Source organism: Macaca nemestrina, chromosome 1 (assembly GCF_043159975.1).
Source record: "Macaca nemestrina isolate mMacNem1 chromosome 1, mMacNem.hap1, whole genome shotgun sequence".
Lineage (NCBI taxonomy): Eukaryota > Metazoa > Chordata > Mammalia > Primates > Cercopithecidae > Macaca > Macaca nemestrina.
In genome coordinates, this window is record NC_092125.1 from 59,203,135 (window position 1) to 59,229,925 (window position 26,791).

General features: G+C 51.5%; 1 protein-coding gene across 1 annotated transcript; it reads right to left on the minus strand.

Moving 5' to 3' along the window:
• Nucleotides 1–6,637: 6,637 nt before the first annotated feature.
• Nucleotides 6,638–26,307, minus strand: LOC105484709 (transmembrane protein 9). Its single transcript, XM_011746559.3, is given in 6 exon segments — nucleotides 6,638–7,662; nucleotides 15,943–16,074; nucleotides 18,861–18,969; nucleotides 23,862–23,953; nucleotides 25,863–25,904; nucleotides 25,906–26,307. Coding segments are annotated over 6 exon segments (633 nt in total). The 5' UTR covers nucleotides 26,011–26,307; the 3' UTR covers nucleotides 6,638–7,509.
• Between the last annotated feature and the right edge of the window lie 484 nt (nucleotides 26,308–26,791).

Genomic DNA, 26,791 nt, shown 5'->3' on the forward strand with positions numbered 1-26,791 from the left:
GAACTGCACTGCACATGCACAGAGCTGCCTGAAGCCAGAGCTGGAGGGGCCCGTGGAGGTCACCAAGCCTATCCTCCCCAGTGGCCAGCTGAGGAAAGTGGCACCCAGAGAGGAAAGAGGTGTGTCCAGGGATACGTGGCCCACTAGATGAGCCTCCGGCAAGGTGAAGGCCCAGCTCTGTGTGGTGAGGCCTGCGGCTCTAGGGAGGAGGCCTGTGCTGGGAGCTGGGAGACCTGCGTTCTAGCTTCTGCTTCCCCACCCTCCCACCCTCCCACCCTCACTCCACGTCGAACTCTGTTTCTCTGCAGACAGAAAAAGCCTAGGGGCTGGGCTGAGGTACCAACAGGGACCTCTCTTGGTAGCAGCGAGGAGGCCCTCCTTTCCGCCACACAGACACGTATTAGGAATGACAGACAACCACAGCCACTGAGCACTCACTACACGTCAGGCCCTGCTCCCCACGCACTCACACACACACTTATCCCTCCCCACACCCCCTGAGAGAAGTTACTATTCCCATGTTTTAGCTGGGGAAATGGAGACAGATGGATTTGCCCAAGGTCACACAGCTAGGAAGAGTCAGTGCTGGGCATGAACCCTCATGGTCTGGCTCCGGGGTCGACACTCCCGGCCACTGCACCACAGTGTCTTTCCCAGTGTGGATCCATTCGGGACCTGGTCTGAGCTGCGCTCTCACTGCTGCAGCAGCAGAGCCTTGGGCAAACCCTCTCTTCATGCTTTTCAGCCCCAGTCGGTCAACAGGCAGAGTGACATCTAGAGATTCTGTAGTGTACAGATGCAGGATCTGAAGGTCCCTTAGAAAGTGATTGGTTCAGGGCGCCCAAACTGGCATCGTCAGCACACAGCTGCCTCCACGGTTTCTGCCATTTATAGCACCATTTGTACTCGCTGTTTTCCTAATGATTTTCTTTATATATGCTCACTCCCTGGCCCCTTTCTGCTTGTCCTTAGCATTAATATCCACAAAATTGTGAGGTGGATGTGCCAATTATGTTTTTTTCTAATACACATTAACGTAATTACATAGCTACTACAGTAAAAAGTGTTCTTCTGGGCACCACCTAAAATCACCTCACCTGTGTACACCATGCTTTGCAAGACCATGGGCTAGTTTAACGTGCTCTATCTGGACAGGATATCTGGAGAGGCTGAGGCTCAGAGAGGAGGCCACCCTGCCCAAGGTCACACAGCGAATAGCAGCAGAGCCAGGGTCAGGGGTCCCAACTCCCAGCCTGGAGACTTGGCCTCCGTGTCCACCTGGAGGCAGGAATCAGAGGAGTCCCCAAACCTTCAAGAGCTCAGGCACCCTCAGAGCCAGCCCTGCCTGCAGCCTTGGCTCCCTGCTCAGTTCCAAGCCTGGGGGCAGGGGAGACGGAGGAGAAATTGTCCCACCTGGAAGCGTGGAGTTGAACCTCAACAAGTGTGGGATCTAGCTGAGGGGTCAGGGTTTTCTGGAGCCTAAAGGTCCCCTGGTAACACTGAGTAGGAAGTCCCTGTTGAAACTGCAGAACCTTGACTTGATGGCTGCAGGTTATGTGGTGATAGTAATAATAGTGACGTGACCAAGAACAGCCGACACTTGTTGAGTGCTTACACTGCAGAACCGTTCTAAGTGCTTTACACACATTCACGACACACTCCCTCCAACAACCCAACACAGTCAGTAGTTGTAGCTTCATTTTGCAGTGAGGAAACAGAGACATATGGAGTTTGAATATTTATTCTAAGCTGCCTAGCTAGTAAGTGGCAGTTAGGATTTATGCCCAGGGTACTGGGCTCAGTGTTCGTGCTCTTAGCCACGCCACTTATTTTACTAGGTGGAAGATGGGTCTTTTAGGGAGCTTTAGGCCCCAGTGCCTCATTTGTTGAGGATTTACTACAGGCTAGGCCCTGAGGCCTGGTATTATTAGAGATGAGGAAACCAGCTCAAAGGGGTTCAGGCATTGCCAAGGGGAAGAGCTGGGTTGAGAACCCAGGTAGCTTCCAGCTTTCAGACCACACTCTGTCCACAGCACCTACTGACTCCATGCAGCCACACAGGCACTGCCTGTGCACTGGGAAATACATGCTCCAGTGTTAGACAGTAAATGTAGGCTTGGGGCATCCCCCTCTACCCTTTCCATCCCTTCTTCAAGCTCAGCTCCCGCCTCATCCCCTAGGGCAGGGTCTGAGCTGTGGGAGCCAGTGGGGAGATGAGGCAGCTCCTACCCAGGACACAGAGCCTCATGGGGCAGCCTGGGATTCGCTGCCTTCCTCGTACTCAAGACCTGGCACCCACCTAGGTGAGCAGACACCTGGAGGGTCTTTCCAACTTCCTCACTTCCAAGACTCCTGCCAATTGGTTCTGGGGCTAAAGGCCAGAGGAGCAGACAGACCGAGGCCTCGAGGCCCTACAGGTCTCAATAAAGAACTCATGCCTTAGGAAATGGGGAGCCCCCGATGGCTCTGAAGGAGAGAAGTGACCTGGTCTGATTAAAAACATACTCTCTGGCACTCCTGACAAGAACTGCAATATCTGGTGAGAAATGGGGAGGCATGGACTGGGGCAGTGGTAACAGGGGCTGCGGAGAGGGGACAGATCTAAGGACTATTTGGAGGTAAAATTGGTGGGATGTTGTGAGTGATTGTGCAAGAGAAGAATCAGGAATTGATGACCTTCAGGTTTCTGGCCTAAACAACTTGGTGGGTGGTGGTACCACCAGTTAAGAATATAAAAGAAGCTGCCAGGCACTGTGGCTCACACTTGTAATCCCAGCACTTTGGGAGGCTAAGGCAGGCAGATCACTTGAGATCAGGAGTTCAAGACCAGCCCGACCAACATGGTGAGACCCTGTCTCTACTAAAACTACAAAAATTAGCCAGGTGTGGTGACACGTGCCTGTAGTCCCAGTTACTTGGAAGGCTGAGGCAGAAGAATCGCTTGAACCTGAGAGGTGGAGGTTGCAGTGAACCAAGATCATGTCATTGCACTCCAGCCAGGGCAACAGAGCAAGATTCCGTCTCAAAAATATATATATATATAAATATATATAGTTTATATTATATATAATGTATATTATAAATATTATATGTAACATAATGTATTATATATATTTTATTATATACAATATATAACTGGTTTATTTTATATGTATTATATATTTATATACAAATATATGCAAATATATATAAATTATATATAAATATTACATGTAATATATAAATGTATAAAATATATTATACATTTATATATAATATATAAATATATTTTTATATATAAATTTATATATTAAATATATATTAAACACTATTACATATAATAAAATTATAATTTATATATTATATATAAATATATATCATATTTTTATATATTACATATAAAATAAGCCAATTTCAGGACAAAGATGAGTTTAATCTTGGCTCTGGGGTGCTCAGGGGCACAGTCCAACTGGGAGCCAGATACGTAAGTCTGCAGCTCTGGGGCTGGTTAGGGCTGGGCTAGAGATAGAGATGTTTGAATAAACACCATGAAACTGCAAAACAGAATAAACTTCCAAAGAGAGTACTTAGAAATCAAATTTTAGATTGAGCCAAGTAGGCTGAGCATGGAAGCCTGGGGAGCCAACATTCATGGGGACAGGAAGGGACAGTCAGAAAAGCCCAAGAGGCCAGGTCCCAGAAGCCAAGTGATGAGTGTTATGGAGGGAGGATCAACACCACCAAAATAGCAGAGAGGGCCAGAAGAACCAAAGACACCCCCTGGGCCTGGTGCTCCCAGAGCCCGCTGTGACCTTGCTGAGCGCAGTTTCAGAGGAGCATGGAGGGCGAGGTCAGCTGGCAGGGGCAGGGGGTGAATGACTGAGTGCACAGAGACAGGGAGGAGACTCCACTGTAGCCAGGGGTGGACCTGGAGCCCCTGGAGGGTTCTTAGGACAAAGACTTCAGCATGTAACTAGGCTGAGGAGAAGGGCCAGTAAATAGGGTAAGGTTGGAGAAATGATGGAGGTCCCAGGCAGTACTGGGCAGGGGGGGATTGGAGAAATGGAGGTCCCTGACAGTATTGGGGGTTGGAGAAATGATGGGAATCCCATGCAGTATGGGGTGGGCGGTTGGCTTTGAACAGGAACACACTATCCCCAAGACTGTAGCAAAGGCAGTCAGGATGAGTATGAATGAAGAATGATTTAACAATGGGGCTGAGTTAAGAGATCACTCCATTTTCTTGAAGTCATAGGCAAGATTTTCTAGGGGAGGGAGATGAGGAGACAGGAAGGTTGCCTAGTGGCCTCAAGAGTGAGCCTCACGGGAGCATTATTGGCCCTCATGGGGGAAGGGAGGGGGTGGAGGCCATGCACCTGCCGGGGCACCCTCAGCCTCTGTGGCAGCACTGGGCTGCCCAGGGAGGAGCAGGGAAGTCAGGCTGGGTGGGGTTGGGGTTTTGCTGGCAGATGCGTAACAGCGATGCCAGGAAATGAGAGGAGAAGGAGGAGGACTGAGTCGGGCTAGGTGAGGAATGAAGGAAAGGCCACGAGGAAGCAGGCTGGCCTCTCCATCAGCCTCCCTTTGAGCCACACGAGGGATGAGTGCTGGCCTCTAACTGTGGAGACCAATTCTAAGGCTCAGGTTCCCAGGGCCAACTCCAACCAGTTGTTTTTCGAGGTGGGACCAATCTATTACAGAACAGCATGGTTGTTGGGTTTGAGGGAAGACAGGATTTCTGAACACAGCACCAAGTTCTGTTCCTTTTTTTTTTTTTTTTTTTTTTTTTTTGAGACGGAGTCTTGCTCTGTCACCAGGCTGGAGTACAGTGGCACAATCTCAGCTCACTGCAACCTCCACCTCCCTGGTTCAAGCGAGTCTCCTGCCCCAGCCTCCCAAGTAGCTGGGACTACAGACACGCGCCACCACACCCAGCTAATTTCTGTATTTTTTGTAGAGACGGGGTTTCGCCATGTTGGCCAGGATGGTCTCGATCTCTTGAGCTTGTGATCTGCCCATCTTGACCTCCCAAAGTGCTGGGATTCTAGGTGTGAGGCACCGCACCCGGCCAAGTTCTGTTCCTTTTACATCATATGAGACGGGGTGAAGAATGTCATTTCTGATCTTTTCCGTCATTGGCTGCAGGGGTCTTCATCTCTGTTCCAGATACCAGTCAAGCAGTGCACTCGCCCCTTGCTGGGGACCTCCGTCCTTTCATATTCACAGAGAGATGAAGCGTACTCTGCCATCGTCTGAAAATTGGGTTTTGTGTGTGAAGTTGAGACATATTGAGATGTCTGGTTACTGGCTGAATCTTTAGTAAAGTGAACAGTCACTCCTAATCTTTTATAAATGTTCATATACTGGACTTGTAGTTCGGTTTATTTATAGTTAACAGCAGTTGTCCTGAAAACTACCAAAGCCAGGTTGGACCATCTGCAGGACTTACCCAAGCCTCAGAGAAATGTGGCACTCAAGGTTTCCCCCAGGGCATGTGGTTTTACAGGGGAGACCTGGCAATGTTAGGCACCAATTTCTGGCCTGGTTATCCTTGGTAAGTTAATACACCCACCTGCCCACCTTTGGAAAGCGCTGCTTTTGTGTGCCTCTTGAAATAAGGGCATCCCCATCCTGAAAGAATAAAAGAGCCCACTGCAGCTTCCACAGCAGTACTTGGCCCTGGTAGGCGCTGAGTAGCTGCCAAGTAAATGAACCAGTAGAAATGCTGTCAGTACCAACTCCCGTCCCAGCCTTGCATTTGGGGGCACATCTATCTTTTGCTAGCCCTACCACAAACTTCTTAAGTGGACTTGCTCAGGACCCCACAATCCACTTGGTCCTCTCTCACCTGGGTCTCTTGTTTCCAATGCCAACCAGTCTCTGCTCCTCCTGGGAGCCCCATCTGCAGGTCACCCTAGTCCCATCCCCTTTACGCTTCTGTCTCTGAACTTCAACAAACTACTGCAAACTGACCCCCCACCCCACGTTGTTCTCTTGCCTCCTACCCCTCTCCAAAAACCCAGCATGGGGGCCCACACAAAGGTTCTTAATCCATGTTTATTTGGACAACCCTGGGGACACCAGATCAGCTCGGTCCCTCTAGATGCCTTGCCTGGGTCTTGGCCGTGCCCTGCACCACACATCCAGACTGGAGCTGGCGCAGTGCCAGGCTCCTCTGGATGTCCCTGTTGAAGCTGCTGGCACTTTCTTCTACAGGGCAGCTCGTTTTCTGGTTTCCCCCACCCACCCTTCTCCTGATACCTATTGGTTTTCATTTGGGGATACTTCAGGGTTTTGCAGGGAGCACTATTTACTGTGTCTGTAGGATATTAGGATGAATCAGGCACTGTTCAGTTTCAGAGGAATCGCCCACAAACATGAAGCAAGTAAAATCTCAGGATAACTCCCAAGGGCCGGTTCACCATGCTCCTTGCCCCAGCCTACCCACCTCTTTCCTCATCAGGTGAGGAGGACTTCCAGCAAGCCGTGGCCTTGGCCTGAGTGCACTATGGTTGGCTCTGCCACGGCCACCTGGACTTCCCAAGGCTCTGCCTGTCTGGACCTAGCAAGCGCAATGCTCTCTGTCCCCTCTGGGATACATTTACCAGATCACTTGTGAAAAATTCCTAGTTCCCTAAATCTCTTAAAATCCAGCAAGTGAGAGAAGTAAAACAATTTAATGATGGCTTCTTGATTTACACACAACTCTAAGACAAGACAAGGGCAAAATTTTCTCTCCATGCACTGGTACAACGAAGTTCAGCGACAAGAGGCGACCCAAGGACAGGGGCTGCGGTGTTCAGATCCACGGTCAGCCTCGAGTCTCGTGTTCCAACCAACCATCTGGCTCAGCAACTGTGGACACTGGGGAGAGGAGGGACTGCCCAGCCCCCTCAAGCGCGGGTGAGGGGACCAGCAGCAGAGTATGCAAGGGCACTCCATGTCCCAATGGGAGAAGTGCACAGGGGACAGGGAACACCAGCTTCCAGGTGCGTCCTGAAGACCACAGTGGGCTCAGGGGGCCCAGCTCTCCCATCAGAGCTGTCCTCAGGGTTGGAGCTGGGGCTGAGAGGGAGGTGGTGATAAGAACCACTGCAGAAAGAAGCACATGCTGAATGCTGGGCCATGCTTTCTTCCCAGACACTGAGTTCCTGAAGACCCAGCTTTATCTTCCAAGGGTAACAACATTCCCAAGACTCGGAGCTGGAAGGCGGCAAGAGTGGAGTCAGGAGAGACAGACTGCATCCACTCCTGAGGCCGCCTCAAATGTCTGCATTCCCTTCGGGCCTGCCTTTCCCCTCCCTTCCACCCCAAAGACCCAAGGAGACAACAGAGATCAGAGACAGCATCCCTCTTCCCTAATCAAAATAAAGTACAATATTTCTAAAGTTAGGGAGGAGGAGGAAAAATGCCACGGGCTCTTAAAGGGAAAACTGGCACCGAGGGAAGGGAGAAGCAGCCCCCCGCTTTGTCCAGCCTGGAAGCTGGCAGCCATGGTGTTGAGGCCTTGACCCAACCATATGAGCCCATCTAGCTGAGCATCTTGTGCCGATCGAAGACTGTCTTCCGCTGCTCCTGCACCTGCAGCTTCCACCGCTGCTGGGCACCTTCCACGCGCTCCAGGACTGTGTTTGCTCGGGGTCCCCCGAGGGATGCAGCAGCTGCTGCCATAGAGCGAGCATCCTGTAGTGGGAAGAAAAAAAGAGAAGATCTGGCACGGCAAGCCAGAAGGGTCTCAGGTCCTAAAAGTCTGACATGGAAAGAACGACCCATGAGCAACCCCAAAGCCTGACCTTCCCCAGACTGGGAGGCTGGGCCTCCCCAAGTGCTGTGGGCTGAGGACCTTGCCTTGTCATCTGCAGAGCTGAACAGTGTGTCAGGTCTGCTGGAGGCCTTAGTGTCTGTAGCATCTGCAGGATGGGGTCCCTGCCCCTCCCTGGGGCCTGGGAAAGCAAGCACTCCAGGAAGAGTAGGCTCTGCTGGGGCCCCAGTTACTGCCACATAGATAGCTCAAGGGAGGTTCCCAGCCTGAACTCACCCCTCATAATGCTCCATTCCACTATTTCTAACTCTCAAAAAGGATGCTAAGCATAGGCTTCAAGACCTCACTTAGGCAGAGGATTTGATGACATGTGTTGTTTCAGGAATGCACCGAGGTGCCCCCAGGGCTAGTACTAGGCTAGAGAACTCCCTTGCCCTCCCTGCCATCGCCCAGGGAGTGGGAGGAAGGCCCAGGGGCTAGAGTCTGGCTACCCTGAGATGGCAGCAGTCTGCTCCAGATGGGAGAAGGTGCCTACTGAGGAGTCTGCACAGATCCAGATCCATGGGATCTTAGTTTCTCTGGGAAAGAGGGATGTGACATCACTCAGGGAGTCTGGCAGGGATGGAAATTCAGAGCGGCCCCAGCATTCCCTTTGCAGAGCCCACTCTGGCCCATTCCCTCCTTTGATAGCCGAGGACAGCTCTGCTTCCTCCCTATCTGCCTCTGCTGATCCCCTTCCCCTTTGCTTTCAGAACTGTTGCTGCCGTCAAAAGCATCCTCCCCTAATTACCACTTCTCTGCCTCTGAAGCTCTGGAGCCTCTGCATTTCCTGCAGGACCTGAACCTGATCTTTGGAGAGAATTAGAGCTGAGGGCCAGGCCTGCACCCCCGTGGGGATTTCCTCCCTAGCTTTCCCTGCCTCTCATCTCCTGCCACACATCTCTTAAGGGATTAGTGCACTTCTCTAAGCCCAGAGCCGCCCAGTAAATGCAACTTTGCTTCTAATGCCCCAAGCTGGCACGGCTTCTGTCACCATGCAGCTGCTAGGCTGGGGCGAAGGGGGGTGGTGAGGTGAGGGTAGGGTGGACAGAGAATGAGCTGGCAGTGAGGAGGCTGGGAGAGGATTCATCATCATCCCCTTGGAGCTCTGAGGACTTCATCTCTGAGCTGCATTAGAGATGGACACTGCCTTCTGGGAGCCTCCCGTCCAGGTCCTGAGGAAGGCTTCCTGTGCCAGGCTAGGTGAGGCTCAGGCAACACCTGAAAGGCAGGTGTGGCCATGTCAGGCAGGGGGCACACTGAGCTTGGAATTAGGACTCCTGGGTTCTGTTCCTGGGCTGGGGACCACCTGCCCCCTTCTAGCCTCAGACTCCCCTAGGCCCGTGTCCCAGGTGGAACTACAGGTCCACAGCGGGGGCTGGGAAGGAGCCATGGCCTCAGTCACTTCTGAGGCAGTGTGTCCCTGAACAAGTTACTTTATTTCTCCAAGCTTCAATTTAATATAATAAATGTAGTCATTGAGACTGTTTTCTGCTCTACAGTCTTTAGGAATTATAGTTACTGAATATTACCCCCCCCCCCCCCACACACACACACACACACAGTGAAAAGGAAGTTTCATAAAACAATACTTAGTGTAATGCATTCTGATATTCTTTGCTCTGTTCCATTTTATTTTTTTAAAAATCCTGGTCATGACTCACAAAATTCATTTCATGACCTAATGGCTTGTTTGAAATACACTGGTTTAAGATTAGTAGATGGGTACGGCAAAGTTAAACAACACACATATAAAGCACTTACTACCCTGGCTGTCACAGAGCTAGGGCTCAAGAGACCTTTGGTTTCTTCCCTAGGAGCGATGGCTGATATCAGAGCCTAGCTCTGGAAGCCAGTAGGCAGTAAGGCTGGCAGCCTGCTGCCAGGAGAAAGCCTGTGAGAACTGCTGTGCTGCTGCCCCTCCTTCCAGTTCCATGCCTTCTCTGTTCACTGTGCTGACTGAGCTGGCCACAGTGCTAAGACCAAGCCTCCACCCAATCCTGCCTCTGTGTGGCCGTCTACATGAGGTGGACACTAAAGACCCATCTGGGAAGCTATGGGCCCACCAGGACTTGGTCATCCTGGCTCTGGGGGCTGGATTGCCTTCTCTTCTTCTTTTCATTCCCACTCTCATCCCTTCTGGGACCGTCCTCCTCATGACAGGGCTCCAGTGTGTGTGGGTGGGGTGCTAGGCTTGGAAGGGTGGGGCAGTTTTAGCCCTGCCCTCCTTCCACTGCTCTGCATCTCAGGGGAGCGTCTTGAGAAGGGGAAGCCAGGGAGATCCCAGAGCAGAGCATTAAGGGAACATGCTGAAATTCACCACATTACCACAGTATCATTTGTTTTCCCTTCATGTAAAGTCTTAACAAACAGCTCCTAAGTGGGGGAAAGCTGCCACTGAGAGGCTGTGCTTCCATCGCTAATAGTCTGATTAAAAGGTATTAAAGACTCCACATCTGTTTCAGAGACAGCCCAGAGTGAGGCCTCATCCGTGCTTGCTCTGCAGCAAGTATGGTGGGTAGCAGTGGGAGAAATACCACCAACTCCTCCCCTCTCGCCCTGAGTCTGGGCCTCTGGTTAACTCGGGAACAGAAGGGCAGTTAGGAGGGGAGGTGGGTGGAGCCCCTCCCAATCAGGGGAAAGAGCTTGGACATGGATGGGTTCCCAGGAGGTCCCCAGGGGGACCAGACCAGTGTGACTGTGACAGGTGCCACTACGTGCCAGGCGCTCTGCTAGGCACTTTACACAGATTATTCCCAGGCTTACAACACTGGCAAATGGGTAAAACCATCCCATATTGTAGCTGCAGAAACTGAGGCTCTGAAAGGTGAATCATCTTGCTGCCCAAGGCTGCATGACTGTTTAGTGGCCAAGGCAGAATTTGAACCTATGTATGTATATCTCTTATCCTAGGACCCAGCTGGATCCCTCTTTAGCTGGTTTCTCCTAAGAGGGAGCCAGCATGGAGAACCAAAGAGACAGGTTGGTATCTTTCCCCACAGCTAGAGCAAGAACAAAGCACCTCTAAAGGAACCAGTGCTCAGGACATCAAGCGAGGCCCTCCTCTCCAGCACTGGGAGGACCTAAGTAGCTGTGTGGATAAGCCCGAGCTGATCAAACTAGCCCTGAGCCCTTCAGGCCGTCCCAGATGAAACCCTCTTCAGTCTGCCCAGAAGCACTGGTTCTGAGCTGGCACTGGACTTGGCCCAAGTCTGATGACGAGAACACAGGGAGAGTGAGAACCCCACCTCAGGCGGCTCTCCCCTCTCTGGTTGCTCCTCCTCTGTCCTCCCCAATCCCAGACACAGGAACGTGACCAGGTGGTCTCGTCACTTACCAGCCACTCAGCAAAGCAAGGCCCTAGTGCAAAGCCCTTTAGCAAGAGGACTATACAGCCTGAGTTTTGCGCGTTTGACCCAAATCCTTGCTGCTGTTGCTGCATCCCACTGCATCTCTGCGGCGAGGCTCTCCCTGACCCCTGCATGCTGCAGCGGGAGCCACCTTCCTGCCACACACCAACTCATGCTGTTTCCCTGCTCAAAAACCCCAGCTGGGACCCAGCTGCTCACAAGTAAAACCCTGCTGAGCATGACATTCAAGGGCACTCCCAGCCTCACCTCCCCCCTTACCCCCAAGCCTCTGGCTACACTGGTCCATGCGTCCTCTCTCTACCTGCGGTGATCGCCTCACTCAGGCCCTTGTGCACTCTGCCCCTCAGGCTTCCCTCCAGCAATCATGATGCTACTTAAGTGTTAACACCTGATTGAAATAGCACATTCTTAAGGATGAGCAAATACTTGTAAAGCTTCCACGCACACGTTCACAACAGTTATGCTGAGGTAAAAATGATTATGTCTATTCCAGATTTAGAAAACTAAATCAAGAGGTTAGCACCACGGACAGTAAATGGCAGGGCTCAGCCCCTCCCAGGACTGTGATTAACCACAATGCTGTGCTGCCCCACTGGAGGCTCTAGAAGCATCTGTTGAATTGCACACCTTTCTATTCTGCCCTCAGGGGAGGAGGCTGTCTGGACTGCCCTCATCAGTGTGTCTGTTCCGTGTTTCACTGTCAGCTCCCCAGGGCTGGGGTCCTCAGCACACAGTTGCTACCCATGTGCGGACAGGAGGGGAGACTGCTCCCCAGGGGCCCGAGTCTTCTCCCTGGTGCCTGCATTTCCAGTTCCCATCATCATCATCGCCTTTCCTTGATTTCCCTGTGTACGCTCTCCCAAACGGGGCCCAGAACTCTACCCACTGCCCCAGGAGGGTGAGCACTTTGAAGACCTCTTCAGAGCTTGGGCCCATGCTGTGAGCAGCGACATCCCCAGCCTCAGAGAAACCATGTGTGTCTCTTCAAAGAGGGCCCAACCTGCACATCTAAAACAGCTCTGTTTGCCGTTTCTGCCCCAGCAAACATGCTTGCTTCCTCCTTTCAAAGGATGTCTGAGCCCAGGGATTACGCCTAATGCTGCTGGAATCCCAGGGGAGGCAGCGCCCAGCAATCAGGGCCCACTGAGGCTCTGCCAGCGCTTTCAAAGGGAACATGACAGGCTTTCATCTCCCTCCATGAACGGGGCTGAGGCTGAGGGGGAGGCCTCCCCTTCCTCTTCCAGTTCTTTGCCTCCAGGGCAGGAGAGCTCCTGGCCACAGGATTTGGGAAGAGGGACCCAAGGGGTCCCTAACCTGAAAAAATGCCCTGACTTCCAGATCTCACCCCTAACTGGGTCCCAGACTCCTGGGGCGTAGGGCCTGAAAGTTCCTGGAGCCTAGGGAGACTTTTCCTTCTAAAGTCACCGAGTTGTACAGGCCTAGGCGAGCTTTCAAGGAACCCCAAGAGGCCATGTCCTGACTTTGTTCCTCTTGGGGTGAAACCCAGAGACATGGCTACAGCCTAGGTACTGCTGCCACTCCTCTGAGTGCCTGCCCCCCAGCCCCATGTTTCCCCGCAATCCTTTCCTCTGTGCACTGAGAGGGGCAGTAGATTATCCCTTGTCATCCAGGACTAGGGCCCCAGTCTCTGTAAAGACAAGTTCCTTGGGTTCTGTCTAGCCCCAATGCCTTGTTCATCCTCCCTGCAATTCAGCGGTCACTCTCCCATCCACCCTGAGCTGGCACTGAAAATCCCCCTCTGCCAGGAAGCCTTCCTTCCCAGACTAACACAAAGGGAAGGGTAACTTTCCGACCCCTTGTTTAGTAAAGAGGGGCCTCCCAAGGCATCTGGCTTCTTCAGCTGACCATCCATCTTATGAAGCCAGATTTTACTGCCAGCCTTTATGTTTCCTGCTGGTTCACCTGCTTTTGGCCATCTTGGGGCTTAAATCCCTGAGGGCAGACATAAGGTCTGTGTAAATCTCAACACCGTGCCACCTGCAGGTTTTCTGAATACACTCAGAAAAGCAGGGTTGCTGAACCACAGACATCTGTGACCTCCAGACCACACAGAATCACAGGAGGTGAGGGGATGGAGAGGTGATGCCAAAGAATGGGACCGAGGGCACTTCCTTACCCAGCCAAGGGCACCCAATGGGATCTACCTGCCCCAGGCCAAAACCAGCCAGAGTTGGCTGCACCCTAGGTTAGGGTATCAAAGAGATTAAACACAACCTTTTATGACCTTTTAGAACCTTGGGTGAGAGGTGAGGGCATGTCATCCTGTCCATCCCAGGGCCGGAATCTCCCCTACAGCAGGGAGCATGGCTCGCCAGCTTCTCTGTGCTGCAGCCTGTCACAGCCTACTGTCCTCTCAGGCAGTCCTGCTACAGGTTAGCCAATCTAACCCCTTCTTCCTCCCAAGGCTCATACGAACAGGCTTCAAATGAGGAGCACCCCAGGTCTCCTGGGGGTAAGAGAGACCTGGGTTCATACCCAGGGACGGTAAGCTGCCCTCCCCAAGCTGCCCTCCCTCCGGCTCCCTGGCTAGGATGGCAGGAGACACAACAAGGCCATGCCCCAGAGCCATGCATTCCACGGAAATCATTGGGCTGCATCTCTCAATTACTACCCCAGCCAGGACTGCAATTACCACATTACCCCTAATCGCTGAGTGTTTATTAGCAATGCTCCTCCCCTATCAGAGCTGCTATTACTCTACATTAATAACCAGGTAGGCACACGAGGTTTCCTCTTGAACACAGACCACCCAACTGCCAGTGCCACCACCTCCCAGGCCCCAGCTCCAATGGGGCGAGGTTCATCCCCTCTGCTCCACCTTCGGCCAAACTCATGTCAGCAGGAGGCTGGGGGCAAACTGGGAGCAGTCCAGGCATGTGCGCAGGGTGGGGCGACACAGCCCTCGAGAGCAGGCGGGCTCCCTCCCTGACCTGCCCTTCTCTTCACTCTTCATGCTGGCCCAGACCCACGTCACCCAGGCAGCTTCACACTTACACTTGAGGCCCTGGGTCCTCTTTTTGGTGAGGAACTGGCTCATGGTCTTGCAAGGGAGCCCAGCCCACCTGCCCCATAGTTAGACCACGCTGTCTACAGGAAGACTCCTAGCTTCCTCCTTATACTGTGTTAAATCTCTCCGTCCCTAGGTGAGGCTGAGCTGCCTCCTACAAACTTCTTTTTTTTTTTTTTTTTTTTTTTTTTGAGACGGAGTCTAGCTCTGTTGCCTAGGCTAGAATGCAGTGGCGCAGTCTCAGCTCACTGCAAGCTCCGCCTCCCGGGTTCATGCCATTCTCCTGCCTCAGCCTCCCATGTAGCTGGGACTACAGGTGCCCGCCACCGCACCCAGCTAATTTTTTGTATTTTTAGTAGAGACGGGGTTTCACCGTGTTAGCCAGGATGGTCTCGATCTCCTGACCTCGTGATCCGCCCGCCTCGGCCTCCCAAAGTGCTGGGATTACAGGCGTGAGCCACCGTGCCCGGCCGCCTCCTACAAACTTCTGAAGGCAGCTATCATGTGTCTCCTTTAGTTGTCTTTTTTCCTTTAAGCTAAATAACTCTCAGTTTCTTCAACTAATTCTCCGAGGCCTAGCTGAGGCGCTTCCCCACTAGATATTCCTTATGCATATGCATGAGTTCACTCAGGGCATCCCTCCATCAGTCAATAAACAGGAGTATCTTCCAGCAGCAAGGCCCTGGGGACAGAGCTCAGAGTGGAAGCAGCAGCCAACCCCGTCCGCCTCGGCTCCACGCCTCTAAGCAGCCCGCTCTGCTGTCTCGTGCGCCCAGCTAGCTGGTACATGAGCGCGTAAGTGGGGAGCCCAAGGCACACAGGGCTCACTCGGGCAAGATTCCCCTAGACCACCTGGGGAGTGCGGGGCTCATCACAACTCTGCTCAACATGTTGGCGCACCACGTCTCACTCCCACCAAGAGTCCTTCACCTGAGCCCTCCTGTCCCCCTGGGTTTCCTCACCATGGTGTCCACAACTTTTTAGTATGAGGATGAATGGGAAGATGATGAGAGCGCTTGCTAACTGTGCTGGGCCTGGTCCAAGCCCCGTCAGCTCCCCACCACTGCATGAGCTCCTGGAGGCCTTGCAGGCCATCTGGGGTCAGTGGTTCCCCACTTTCCATATCAGATAAAGCCAAGCCCCCTTAGCTTGACATTTAGGGCCTTTAATAATGTGGACTTAATCTACTGGCCAGCTCTCACTGCCACTGTGCAAACACCCCTACCCTATGCTTGCAACGCTCAAACTTCCTCACACGTCCCCCACCCGGCACCACTGTCTACCTCATTCCTCTTCCGCTCTGGAAATCCTACATTTCCCTCCAGACCCTGGAGCTCTGGTTTGCATTGAGCAAGTGTTCAACAGATGTTTGTGGAATCACTTGACAAACAAATTAACTTGCCGCCTTCCAGTCCACCAGCAGCTTGTCACCCATGTCTGAGCACGCAGGGAATATTATGTGTATCTATGTGTGACTGGCCCTGGTTGGCTGCACCCCCTCTGCTGGGAAGCACAGTGCAGCAGGATGACATGGCTCCCCCGGCTTGTGCATGGAGCCTGCCTGATGCCTGGTGTCCTGCTTCATCTGGAAGGGCAAAGGGCAGGTCCCTGCTGAGTCTGGGTGATGTGTAGGACACTGACCAGAAAAGCAACTTGAAGCATGTGGGGGAGGTGGGCCCTAGACCTAGGTGGCGCTCCTCTGGGTTTTGCCCTGGGGACACACATGCAGGAGCCCAGGGCCTGGGCACTCAAAGCCCTCTTACCTCATTCTCCTCCTCATTGTGCAGTTGCTCGGTGTATGCATCTGGCTTTCGGATCAGAGGGTCCACCAGCATCAGGAAGGCCATGTAGAGCAAGAGGGCACCCACCACGGACAGGTAGATGACAATGATGACCTGAGGAAAAGACCAGCGTGCCTGTCAATCAGCATCTGGGGCCAGGGCTAGAAATCCATTTCTAGTCTTGGGCCATCTGTGCCTGGCTGGCAGTGACTCCTCGAGTGGTGCACTAAGAAAGGACTTGGAGGCAACGTGGGCTCAGAGGGAAAGCATGCCCCGAAAGGAAAGGGAGGGCCTACTCCACAGAGGAAGCGCTCTGTCCTAACTTGAGGGAATCTGCACAGCAGGCATCAGGGCAGCAGGCAGATGATAAAGGAAGAAATCTGGAGCCTGATGCCCTGAGAGGCTCGCGGGGTGGAGGTGGGAACGCAGGGCCTCCCTGGCTGTAGAAGAGTCCATGATGAAGGGTGAAGCAATCAGAAACTAAGAGCAAGGAAGAACAGGCTGTGGAGAGGCTGGAAAGCTGAGACCAGGAAGAATAAGCCTGGGCTGGGGGCTCATTGCTCTTGTGGAGAGCAGGACGGATGGCGCACGCTGGCCCACTCACAGCACGCCCCTGCGCAGAGTGGCTCGGGCTGGTAAGAAGGCGTGCACTGGGGGTGAAGGTCACGCCTGCCCTCCCACCAGCCCCTCTGCAGGGAGGGGAAAGCCAGGGCTAGAACAACAACTCCATGAATCTCTTACATACACAGTGCTTCACAAGCTGGAGTCATTTTGTTTTTACAGAAAAGATAGATTTAATGAGGCAAATTCAATGTTTCTCAATGTGGGTGCTCTGGGATTTTGGGTGGGACATCCCTGTAACGGTGTTGATAACACACCTCGGCTATTGGGACCACAAAAGCACCTTCATCCACTTCTAAATGCCCTCTGTGGGGCTGTAATCATCTGACTGAGAACTGCTGGGCTAGGTCACCCGGGATCCCAAGGCTACCAGACGGTGGAGGTGTGACTCGAACCCAGACTTGCTGACTCCCTCTCAAATGCCTTTCCTAATTCCACAGTGCCTGGCCATTGCTGGCTTCTGATCTCAGCCCTGCCCTGCCTACACTGTGAACAAGAGTGAAAAAAAGAACCTCAGGACTTTCAAGCTGGGTGCCCAGCTCAGCCAATAGCCAAGTTCCACTGGACCAATGTCCCACCTGATTGGGGCACCGTGTTCACACCTGATTAAACAGGTCAAATAATCAGACCTCACCTGTACCCCAGGAAGGCGGAAGGAGAACAGAGGCTGGGTCTTCAATAGGCTGAAGCTGAGGGGCGCCTCCTAGCAGGAGGACTGGGGGAAATGGGAGGGATTAGGAAGTTGTATCTGATGAGGTCCCCATGCCAGGAAGTTCCCTCCCGGCCAAACAGGGAGCAGCGGCGACATCTGGCTCTGAATTTCAGGTCTCAGGCATCTGGTCCCTGGAGGGTGAGGCCCACTGGAGCAAGTTCAGAGAAGGAGAAAGACAGTTGCAGGAGGGGCTGCCGCAGGTGGGAGGATGAAAAGAGTGGAGTCTGCACAGGGCACTGGCTGGGAGCGGTGGAGGACAGACAGCTGCTTTGTCCCTGAGTGGTGAGAACACAGAGGAGCTACAGCACAGGGCTCCCTGGAACAAGCAGGAAGGACAGCAGTGAAGACCACCGCCCCACAAAATGTGCCTCAAAAGGAGAAACCTGATGGAGGACCCAGCAGTGCCTTTAAATATGAGAATTATTTTCCAATGCTATCTATAGACTCTTCAAAGGATAAGCAGAAAAAAGCTACAAACTGGAACAGAAAGGGCTACATTAGGCCGGGCATGGTGGCTCACACCTACAATCCCAGCACTTCGGGAAGCCAAGACTGGAGCATTGCTCAAGGCCAGGAGTTTGAGACCAGCCTGGGCAAGATAGTGAGACCCTGTCTCTACAAAAAATTTTAAAAATTAGCTGGGTGTGGGGATGTACACCTGTGGTCCTAGCTAATCAGGAGGCTGAGGTGGGAGGGTTGCATGGGCCTGGGAGGTCAGAGCTGCAGTGAGCTGTGATCATGCCACTGGACTACAGCATAGGCAACAGAGTCAGACCCAGTCTCTAAAAAACAAAAAAAAAAGAGAGAGAAATGACTATGTAATCAGTGAGCACTGTGTGTGCCAGGCGCCTGGCCCAGGATTGTTAGAACCTGGACTAGGAAGCTGCACTGGGAGGCTGGGGGTCATGGGGGTCTCTGCTAGGGCAGCTTCACAGCCTCCAGAAGACACAGGAAGTTCTGCCTGGTGCAGAGGAATGAACAGAGACCTCATGATGTCTGTGGTGATGACTGTGTCTATCATCTCTTTCCTGAATTCACCCAAATAATCAATGAGAACAAGGTTCAGGAAAACACAAAAGGACCAATCTGATGTTCTCCCAGCACCCAATACCCAGCCCTAGTTCACAGCTCTGACACTTTTTACAGGAGCTTAGTCACTTTGGAAGCTTAATTAGACTAAGCTCCAGGAGGGCAGGCCAACCTCCCCATTGGCAGCATCTGCCCAGAATATAGCAGGCACCGAAAAGAGATTTACTGGATGAACAGAAGAAGGGAGAGGAAGGAAAAAAACTGGAAAGAATGAAGGGAAAAGTGAGTCTCCAGCAGCTCTCCCAGGGCTCTCCCCTCTCACTGTAATGGGAACCACTGGAAAGAGAGCAGAGAAGGGAGCTGGCTCCAGGAAGGTGTGGGATGTGGGTCCCGATGTCTATACTAGGCTAGCCTAGAAGCCAGTCTCATAGCCGTTGGAATGTTCCAGAATAAAGTGAAAAACTGTGGGTGTAGGCCAGCCCGCGATTGGGGAATGGAGTGTGGGAATCCCACTGGCTTCCTGACACCCTGGCATTACCTTGATGGTGGTGGTGCTGCGCTCCTCGTACCTGCACTCGCACAGCAGGCAGTAGGCCTCCACGTCATGGCCAGGCACCGGCATGGGCTCCACCACGTGCAGGCAGTTGCTGCAACAGAGACAGACAGGGCTGTCGAGGCAGGGCCACCAGGTCTTAAAGCCTCAAGACCAGGGAAGCAGGCAGCCAGGGGAGCTGAGAGGTAGGGACTGGGAAAAAGTGAAGGGTGCTCCCAGAGAGGACTGAGGGCTTATAAAGGATCAGACTGGCAGAATCCCTTCCCAACCCAAAGCCTCATAGCCCATGCCCCTTGCACATCAAAACCAGCTCTCCAAACTGCCTACAGTGTTGGCACCAAAACCATCAACGTTCCCAGAGTTCTACCCCCAGCCGCCTTCCTCATCTCATGCTATGTTTTCCCTGGATGTGCTCATCTGTCCCAAAGGTTTAACTCAGAAGCTGACAGATCTTAGGTCAGAATCTCCAGCCAGGGCCGCTCTCCTCTATAAGCTACAGGAGTCACTATTTGCATGTCTCATAGAGACTATGAACTCTACACCCGCCCCTGCACACCCTTTGCCCCCCACTCCCTACTCCTGCAAACTGGCTCCCCATTCGCAATGGCAGAGAACACCTCTACCATCCACTTCACTGTCTGGGTCAAACCCTGGAAATCATCTTTGACACTGCCTTCCTCTCATCTATGAATCCACCAAAGGCCAGTGATCTTACTTCCCTAAAAATTCCTAGAATTCATCTCCTTTATTATTTCCCACTGCTGTGTCTTAGCTCAGGCCCTCATCCTATCTTCCTTGGACAACTGCGCCAGCCTCTGCACTGCCCTCCCGCCTCTAGTTTGGCCTTTCTAACATGTACTACCTTCCCACGGCAGCCGAGTAGTCTTTCAGAATGCAACTCTGGTCATGTCATTCCCCAGCTTAGGCCTCCACAGAGCCCCTAGGGTCAGTACTAACTGAATTGCTCTGCTGGGGGTCCCAACCCATGTCACTACAGTTCCATCTCCTGCTATGCCTCCCTCACCCACTTTCCCATCCTCCAGTCACATGGATCTGCCAGGCTGCTCTCTGAATGAGCCACACTCACACTCTCACCAGGAGGGCATGGCTTTGCCACCTCGTCTCATCTTTTAACTCTCAGCTCAGCTGCCTGTGCCCAACAGCCAGCTCCTCCCAACCCCCCGCCAATGCACTGCACTGGAATCCAATCTTTATTTGTGCTGTCTCCCCAGGAGGTGTACGTTCCTCGAACACAGGGTTATGTCTTATACATCTCCATATTCCCAGTGCCTAGCTGGGTGCTCGCCAGAGCAGGCTCAGTAACTACGTGATTCCTAAAGGAAGAGTAGACCCACTTAGCCCACTTTCATCTAACAGCACTCTTGCATAAGGTGGGATAAAGATCTTAGGTTCCACATCTAAAAACAGGGAAAGAGGCTTAGGAGGCAAAGTGGCATCTCCACAGTGGTGGTGAGGCCAGAAACCAAATCCAGATCCTCAGCCACATGTCTTTACTTCTGACTCAGCCTCAGTGGGGCCTGGGCTGGTACCTGGCTTGCCTCAAGCCTCTCATTCCCAGCCTTCCTCAGATCGGCATGGTTCCAACGTGTTGGGTTCATGGACCACATTGAGAAAGCAAAAAACTCTACAGAACGCACTTCATCACTACCAATGGAAAAACCAAACTCCTCGGGGGTGTGCAGAGGTGAAGCAGGTGTCATGCTGCAGTGCACCTGGGCTCTGTCCTGGCTCTGCCACCAAGTGTTCATATCCTGGGCCTGTCCTCTTCTCTGTGAGATAAAGCAGTTGTACCAGTTAATCTTTAAAAAGCCCTTCCAGCTCTGACCGGTGTCCTGCAAGAGTCAAGCACAGCTCCCTTCTGAGCTATAGGGCTGGGTTTCTGGCAGAAGCATCAAGGGTGTGTGATATAAAGATCGTGTGTTGGAATAAGAATGGGATATGCTCTAAAAGACTCTGTTCTCCTAAAAATCCATATGTAGCATACAATAGTTTATCTAAACCTTTCATGATCCAGTTCCATCTCTGTGTCCAACATGTTACTTACTCCCTGCTGTGAGCAGGTCTCCCCTGTTGTAACTGAAAGTACTGCTTTCAGGCCTTGCACGCTGTTTCCTCTGGGAGGGAGGGGTTGAGGGGCAAGGCCAGGGTCACCCAGGGTGCTTGGTTGTCATTCCTGTCCAGAGGGAATGCCATCTTCCCTTCTCCAGGAAGTCTCTACAAGCCTCCAGATTCCTCCCTTACGTGAGCTACACTGGGTCTTGGGTCTAGGTCATACCAGCACTGCAGTGGGATTTATGGATTTCTCACAAGGCCAAGGTGTCAGGGGCAGTTTGGAAGGGCGACCTGAGTTCTTCACTGTGGGATCCTGCTACCCAGGGAAACAGCAATAAGGAGCTGAAATACTTCTGCTGTCTCCAACTCTCCCGTGATAGTGGGCAATTTATTTAACTTCTCCAGGCCTCGGTTTTCTCATTTACAAATGGAGACTGAACTTGGTCAGTGTCTTCCAAACTGTACTCTTTTGGGACCCATGGGAACCACTGTACGGTGGGGTGGTAGTCAGGGAGGGGCCGAGGGACACTTCCCTCTCAGCCAGAGCAATTCCGACTTTATGTTTTATAGATTTTGTTTCTAAAATTGATTTTGTTTGCAGAGAAGTTCTATTTTAACAAGTCTGAAAGGCAAGGAACTAGCCAACTTATTAAGTGCCTTCCTGCTCTGGGAGTGTCTCTAATAACACATCTCCTTGCCAGACCCACCAATGGGGCAAAATTGGGGTTTCTGCCTTTTTTGTGCATACAGTTATAAACTCTCAACACTAGATGGCAGGATACCAGTAAACATAGAAACATACATGGCTTGGCCATTAAACCTGAGGACCGCATCTCAGATGATTCTGGCTTTACTCTGCACAACCAAGGGGAAGGGTGCAAGTGTTCTTTAGCAGTGGACCAACGTGACAGCAAAGTGAAAACGTGGCAGAGACTAGAAGACCCACTCAAACTGGCCTCCTGTAGCCCTAGCGCTGAGGTACTCAGAATAATGTCAAGGCCCCACCCTACCCTTAAGAGGCTCCAGGCAAGCACATGATGACTCCCAGTCAAGGTCAGTGTCACTGGGTCCTAGAATCCTGGAGTCTTTCCTCCAGCCTCACCCACCACCCTTAATGGAGCTGCCCTGAGGGTCCTGATGTAAGGCTATTCATCAGGCAGCCCCTTAATTCTGACTTCTAAGGGGAAGAAGGAGATAAACTATAGCCTGAGAGGTCTAGACAGGACTCTGTCCTCTGCAGGCATCCAACCTTGGGTTTTCAGGCCATCTATAGCTCCAGGACAGAGAGAGTGTTCCTAAATTTGCAAGTGTCTGCCTGCACAAGGAGTGTGGGATATAGCCTTGTTATCTGGTGAAGGGCTAAGACAGCCCATCAAAGGTTTTACTGATGCTATTTGAACTATAACCACAAGATACAAGGGGGTTACTTGTACTTCTAAGTAGAAGGCTATTGCTTCAGGAGGAGCCCGTTTTCTCAGTCTGTGGTGTAAGTTTGATCATGACTATCTATGTGGCCACCAGTAAGGCATGATAATATACATTAATATCAGCTAACATTTATATAAGCACTATGTGCCAGATATTGTTCTAAGTGCTATAGTTACTTACCTGTGCACACACATGCACAACACACACACAAACACATACATACTTAACACTCAAAGTACTGCCACTATTTACAGTAAGGAAATCAAAGTGCAGTGGAGACTAAGTAATTTGTCACACAATTAACAATCAGCTAGGCTAAATTTGAAGTCAGGAAGGTTGAACACAGAGTCTGTCTAACTAGACTGCCTCTCAGAAAACGAGACAGTCTCAGAATTGGAAATTCAACTAGTTTCAAAATTCTCGAGTGTTGCTCTGGATCAACTGCGTCCTAAGCACCAAAGGAAAGAAAGGTTACTGCTTCCCCCCACCCTCACTCTGTATTTGAACAATCAAAATCGGGGGGTGGTGGTGGTACCGGGAATCTGTATTTTCTCAAAGCTCATCTGCTTTGAGAAAGCAGGAGAGGCAGCACTGACCCGGACCCCTCAACTGATGTTGATCTCTTCTATAGTGACCTCAGCCCATCTGTGCTCGGGGCCCTCCAAGCACGGAGATTCCTGACTCCCAAAACTGCCTAGATTAGAAATGCTCCCTCAACTCATGCTTAAGTCGGTTTCCCTGAAGCTTTGGCTCCAACTCTATACCACGAAACCCCACTGAACATAACTGATCCCCACCAGTACCTGCTCCCACAGGTCTCACTTCCCATAACATTCCAGCTCTTAATCAATCATCGTGCGCCCCCAAGTCCTCTCCTCTTTAGGCTCTCCTTGCTTCCTTAAGCCATTCCTTCCAGGACAATGTGTTCAAACTTCCCTTCACCGCACTGGTCTCCTTTCTCTAAATGAATTCTGGGTTATTCTTCTCTTTTTAAAAGTGAAGTACCCAGAAATGAATTCAAGACTCTAAATTATTTCTTTGGGCCTCTGTCTCTGCTATTATAAAATGGGAGCAAAATCCATCCCACCTACCTTACAAGGACGCTATGAGACTGGCACAGAATATCACATGTAACAGCTTTGCAAAAGCATTAGGTATCCTACAGTATGTGGTCAGAATACCTACCTCTCCCAATTTCTCTACTACCATTCTGTATGCATCACTAAAGACCAATATTCAAAGCAAAACAACAAAATCCACTCCTCTAGCCAGGGACCACCCAGCTGGAATTCAAGATACCTGGGTCCTGTTTCCACAGACAGTTGACAACTATGAAATTGGTTCTGTGACATGAATAATTATTCCTTTGAAAGGCTCTCCATAGGAATGGGAGAGCATGCTTATCCTCCAGGGTCCAAGAACTCTAGTAAACACCCATAACTTCAGCTGGGTATAGCAGCCAGGGGCCTGTGTGTAATGCCTTACCAGTCCTTCTGGGACACATTCTGGTTATAAATGTGCCCACTGATGTTTCTATAAGGTGGACAAATGCATTTGCACCGGATGTCTTCAGAACTCTGGAAGAGAAAGCACATGTCAAGTACACAGAGACTCTGCCTGGGTTCAGGTTCTAGCAAGGTTGTCAACTTTCTGTTCCCTATCCTGTTAGGTGAACCATATCTATGCTCTTGCACTTTCTCCATCCCCAAGTTCAAGTCCAGCAAGGACTGCCACTGCAGGAGGCAAGCTACAGCACAGGGTCCTAAAGACAGAAAATGTCCAGGTGGCAAATGAGACTCACAGAAAGTTGTCTAGGCCTGCGAGTCCCAAAGTAGGTACTTAGAGGAATCGGGGGAGAGGGAAGGGGGGAAATGCGTGTGTGTGTGTGTGTATGTGTGTGTGAAGTGGCAGTCCTCTACCCCAGACCCCACACTTGTGTGTGCACCTCTGTCCAGTGGACTTAGCAGCCAGCCTCTTCCCCACATTCCATCTCCAACTTCTTTGGTAGGATTGGGGAAACATAAAGGGCAAGGGTAAACAAGAAAAAGTGGGTCATTTCTGTGGGCATACTCAAGCAACCCCTTTGAAAGTTCTTCCCTTCTGGAATGAGTAAGAGACACCACCATAAATGTCTTTATTAATTAGGAATTCTGAGGAGAGAATGGAAGCAAACCCCTGGCCTTAACCTTACTTCAAAGCCTGGATGATCTTTAGTTCCATAGATCTATCCAAACAGCTCCATAGGAATGTAGCCTTAAAGAATGGAAGTTATCTCAGGAGTCCTAGAACTTAGGTGGGTCACCCTTAATAATGGAAACTTCAAACTGTATAGGATTTTATACTGACAGGGCATTTTTACATTGTTATGTAATTTGATTCTCCCTAAGCAGAGTAATAGATACAACTGCTGCTACAGGTGGCAGTACTAGCATCCCTAAAACAAAAATTCGAAATGCTCCCAATCTCAAACTTGTTAAGCACGGACATGACCACAAAGATGATGTTAACACTGCAGAAAAGCACCTATAGACATGGTAAAAATGTGTCATGGGCTTCTTGAAATACTACAGCAGAGTGTATTCATAACAGAACAAGAAATCGTGTCAGTCTATAAAATCAAAAAGACTTCTAAGACAAAAGCTTGTTAATGAATCAGGTGACTGGCAAAAACATTTTTAAAAACCATCTGGCAGAATGCCTTCTCATCTCTAGAGAACCCACTTTCTGGTACCTTTACGGCTTCAGACACTACTTCTCACCTAAAAAAAATACTGTGCACAGTAACCTTTAATCAAAACACAGCGTCACAGCAGGGGACAGAAAGCCTGATGCTGCTGTGTCTAGCAGCTGATACTCTGGTGATGCTACTGTGCTACCCTGAACACATCATTTATTTTCACTGTATTAATAGTACATCATATTTTTTACTGTTAAAAATTTATTTGTAAGAAAATATTTATCGGCAGCATATAAATTCATTGTCAGGAACGGTGGTGATGCCAACCAACCAGACTATTCACATGAGCGCCTGAGATAGTGACACCTTTGCTTTCTGATGGTTCAGTGTAGATAAACTTTGTTTTATGCAGAAAATTATTGAAAATATTGTATAAAATTACCCTCAGGCTATGTGTATACAGCATATATGAAACATAAATGAACTTCAGGTTTAGACTTGGTTCCCCTCCCCCAAGATATCTCATTTTGTATGTGCAAATACTCCCAAATCCAAAAATATCTGAAACGAAAAATACTTCTGGTCCAAAGCAAAGGAAGGTACGGAGAACTTAGATAACTTCTCCAAACTTCCTTGCTGGAAGTCCACCACTGATCTGTCTGATCCAGAGTGAGTCAGTGCTCTGTGCCCCACCCTCTTCCCCCGCACTATCCTTAGAGAGGCCAGCAGCCTTGAACCTGAAGGAAGACCACTAAAAAAAGTATGGCCCATAGGTGAGTGAGAGGCAGTCTTAAGGAGCAACTAGCTACCTCTGAGTCAGCCCTGTAGACAGGGTGGCCGTGCACGGTGGTCGGCGGTCGTGACCAGGTGCTGCAGGCTCACCTCCCTCACCTTGTTGGCTTCAGCTGGGGGCACCAGCAAACACCCGACCACAGCCACCAAAGATAAGAGCTTCATGCTTATCAAGCTTGCTGGGCCAGCAAAGCCGGACACCTGGAAAAAGAGATACGGAGTCGGAGAAGGGGAAGGTGGCCACGCTGCAGCCAGCACGTTAGGCCCTTAACCATCCTGCCAAGAAGTGAGAATGGGGTTGGGGGCTGGGCTCCAGGATTCCAAGGCCTGCTAAACTCGGTCGCCAAACCCTGCTTTCTATCCCGCACAACTCTCCGGCTCTCCGCCGGCCACCTGGTGGGCCCGGCAGAGGGGGCCTCGAGAGCACACCGCTGCCAGGGGCCTCCAGTTCCTTCTCAAGGCCCGGCTCTGACCCGCGCATCACGTCCCACTGCCCTCCGCCATCTCCGCCTCTGCCCGCCCCGCAGCTCCTCCCCGCTCGGGCCCGACGGGAACTTTTGGGTGCGAGTCTGGGACCCCTGCTCCGACGGCGAAGGCCGGTGCCCACCACGCCCAGAGGTTTTAGGCCAGACTAGGACCCCCAGTACCCCCGCGACCCCCGTCCCCTCCCCCAATGCCGCGTCCACGAACCTGCAAGCCCGCCGCAGCCGCAAAAGACCCAGCGGGCCCCGCCCTCTCCTAGCTTCTATTGGTTGCCAGAGGAGCTCGTTAGCCTAACCGCGCTGTCGCCATGGCAGCAAGACCCGCCTTCACCTGGGCGTGGAGACTCTTGCGCAAGGGAGAGGCGGGCATTTCTCAAACCCGACCAAATCAGAAAAGGAAACGTCAGCCTTCCAAACTCCTGGGGAAGGGTCTTGCCTTTGTGTGGCCTGAGAATTCCCACTGC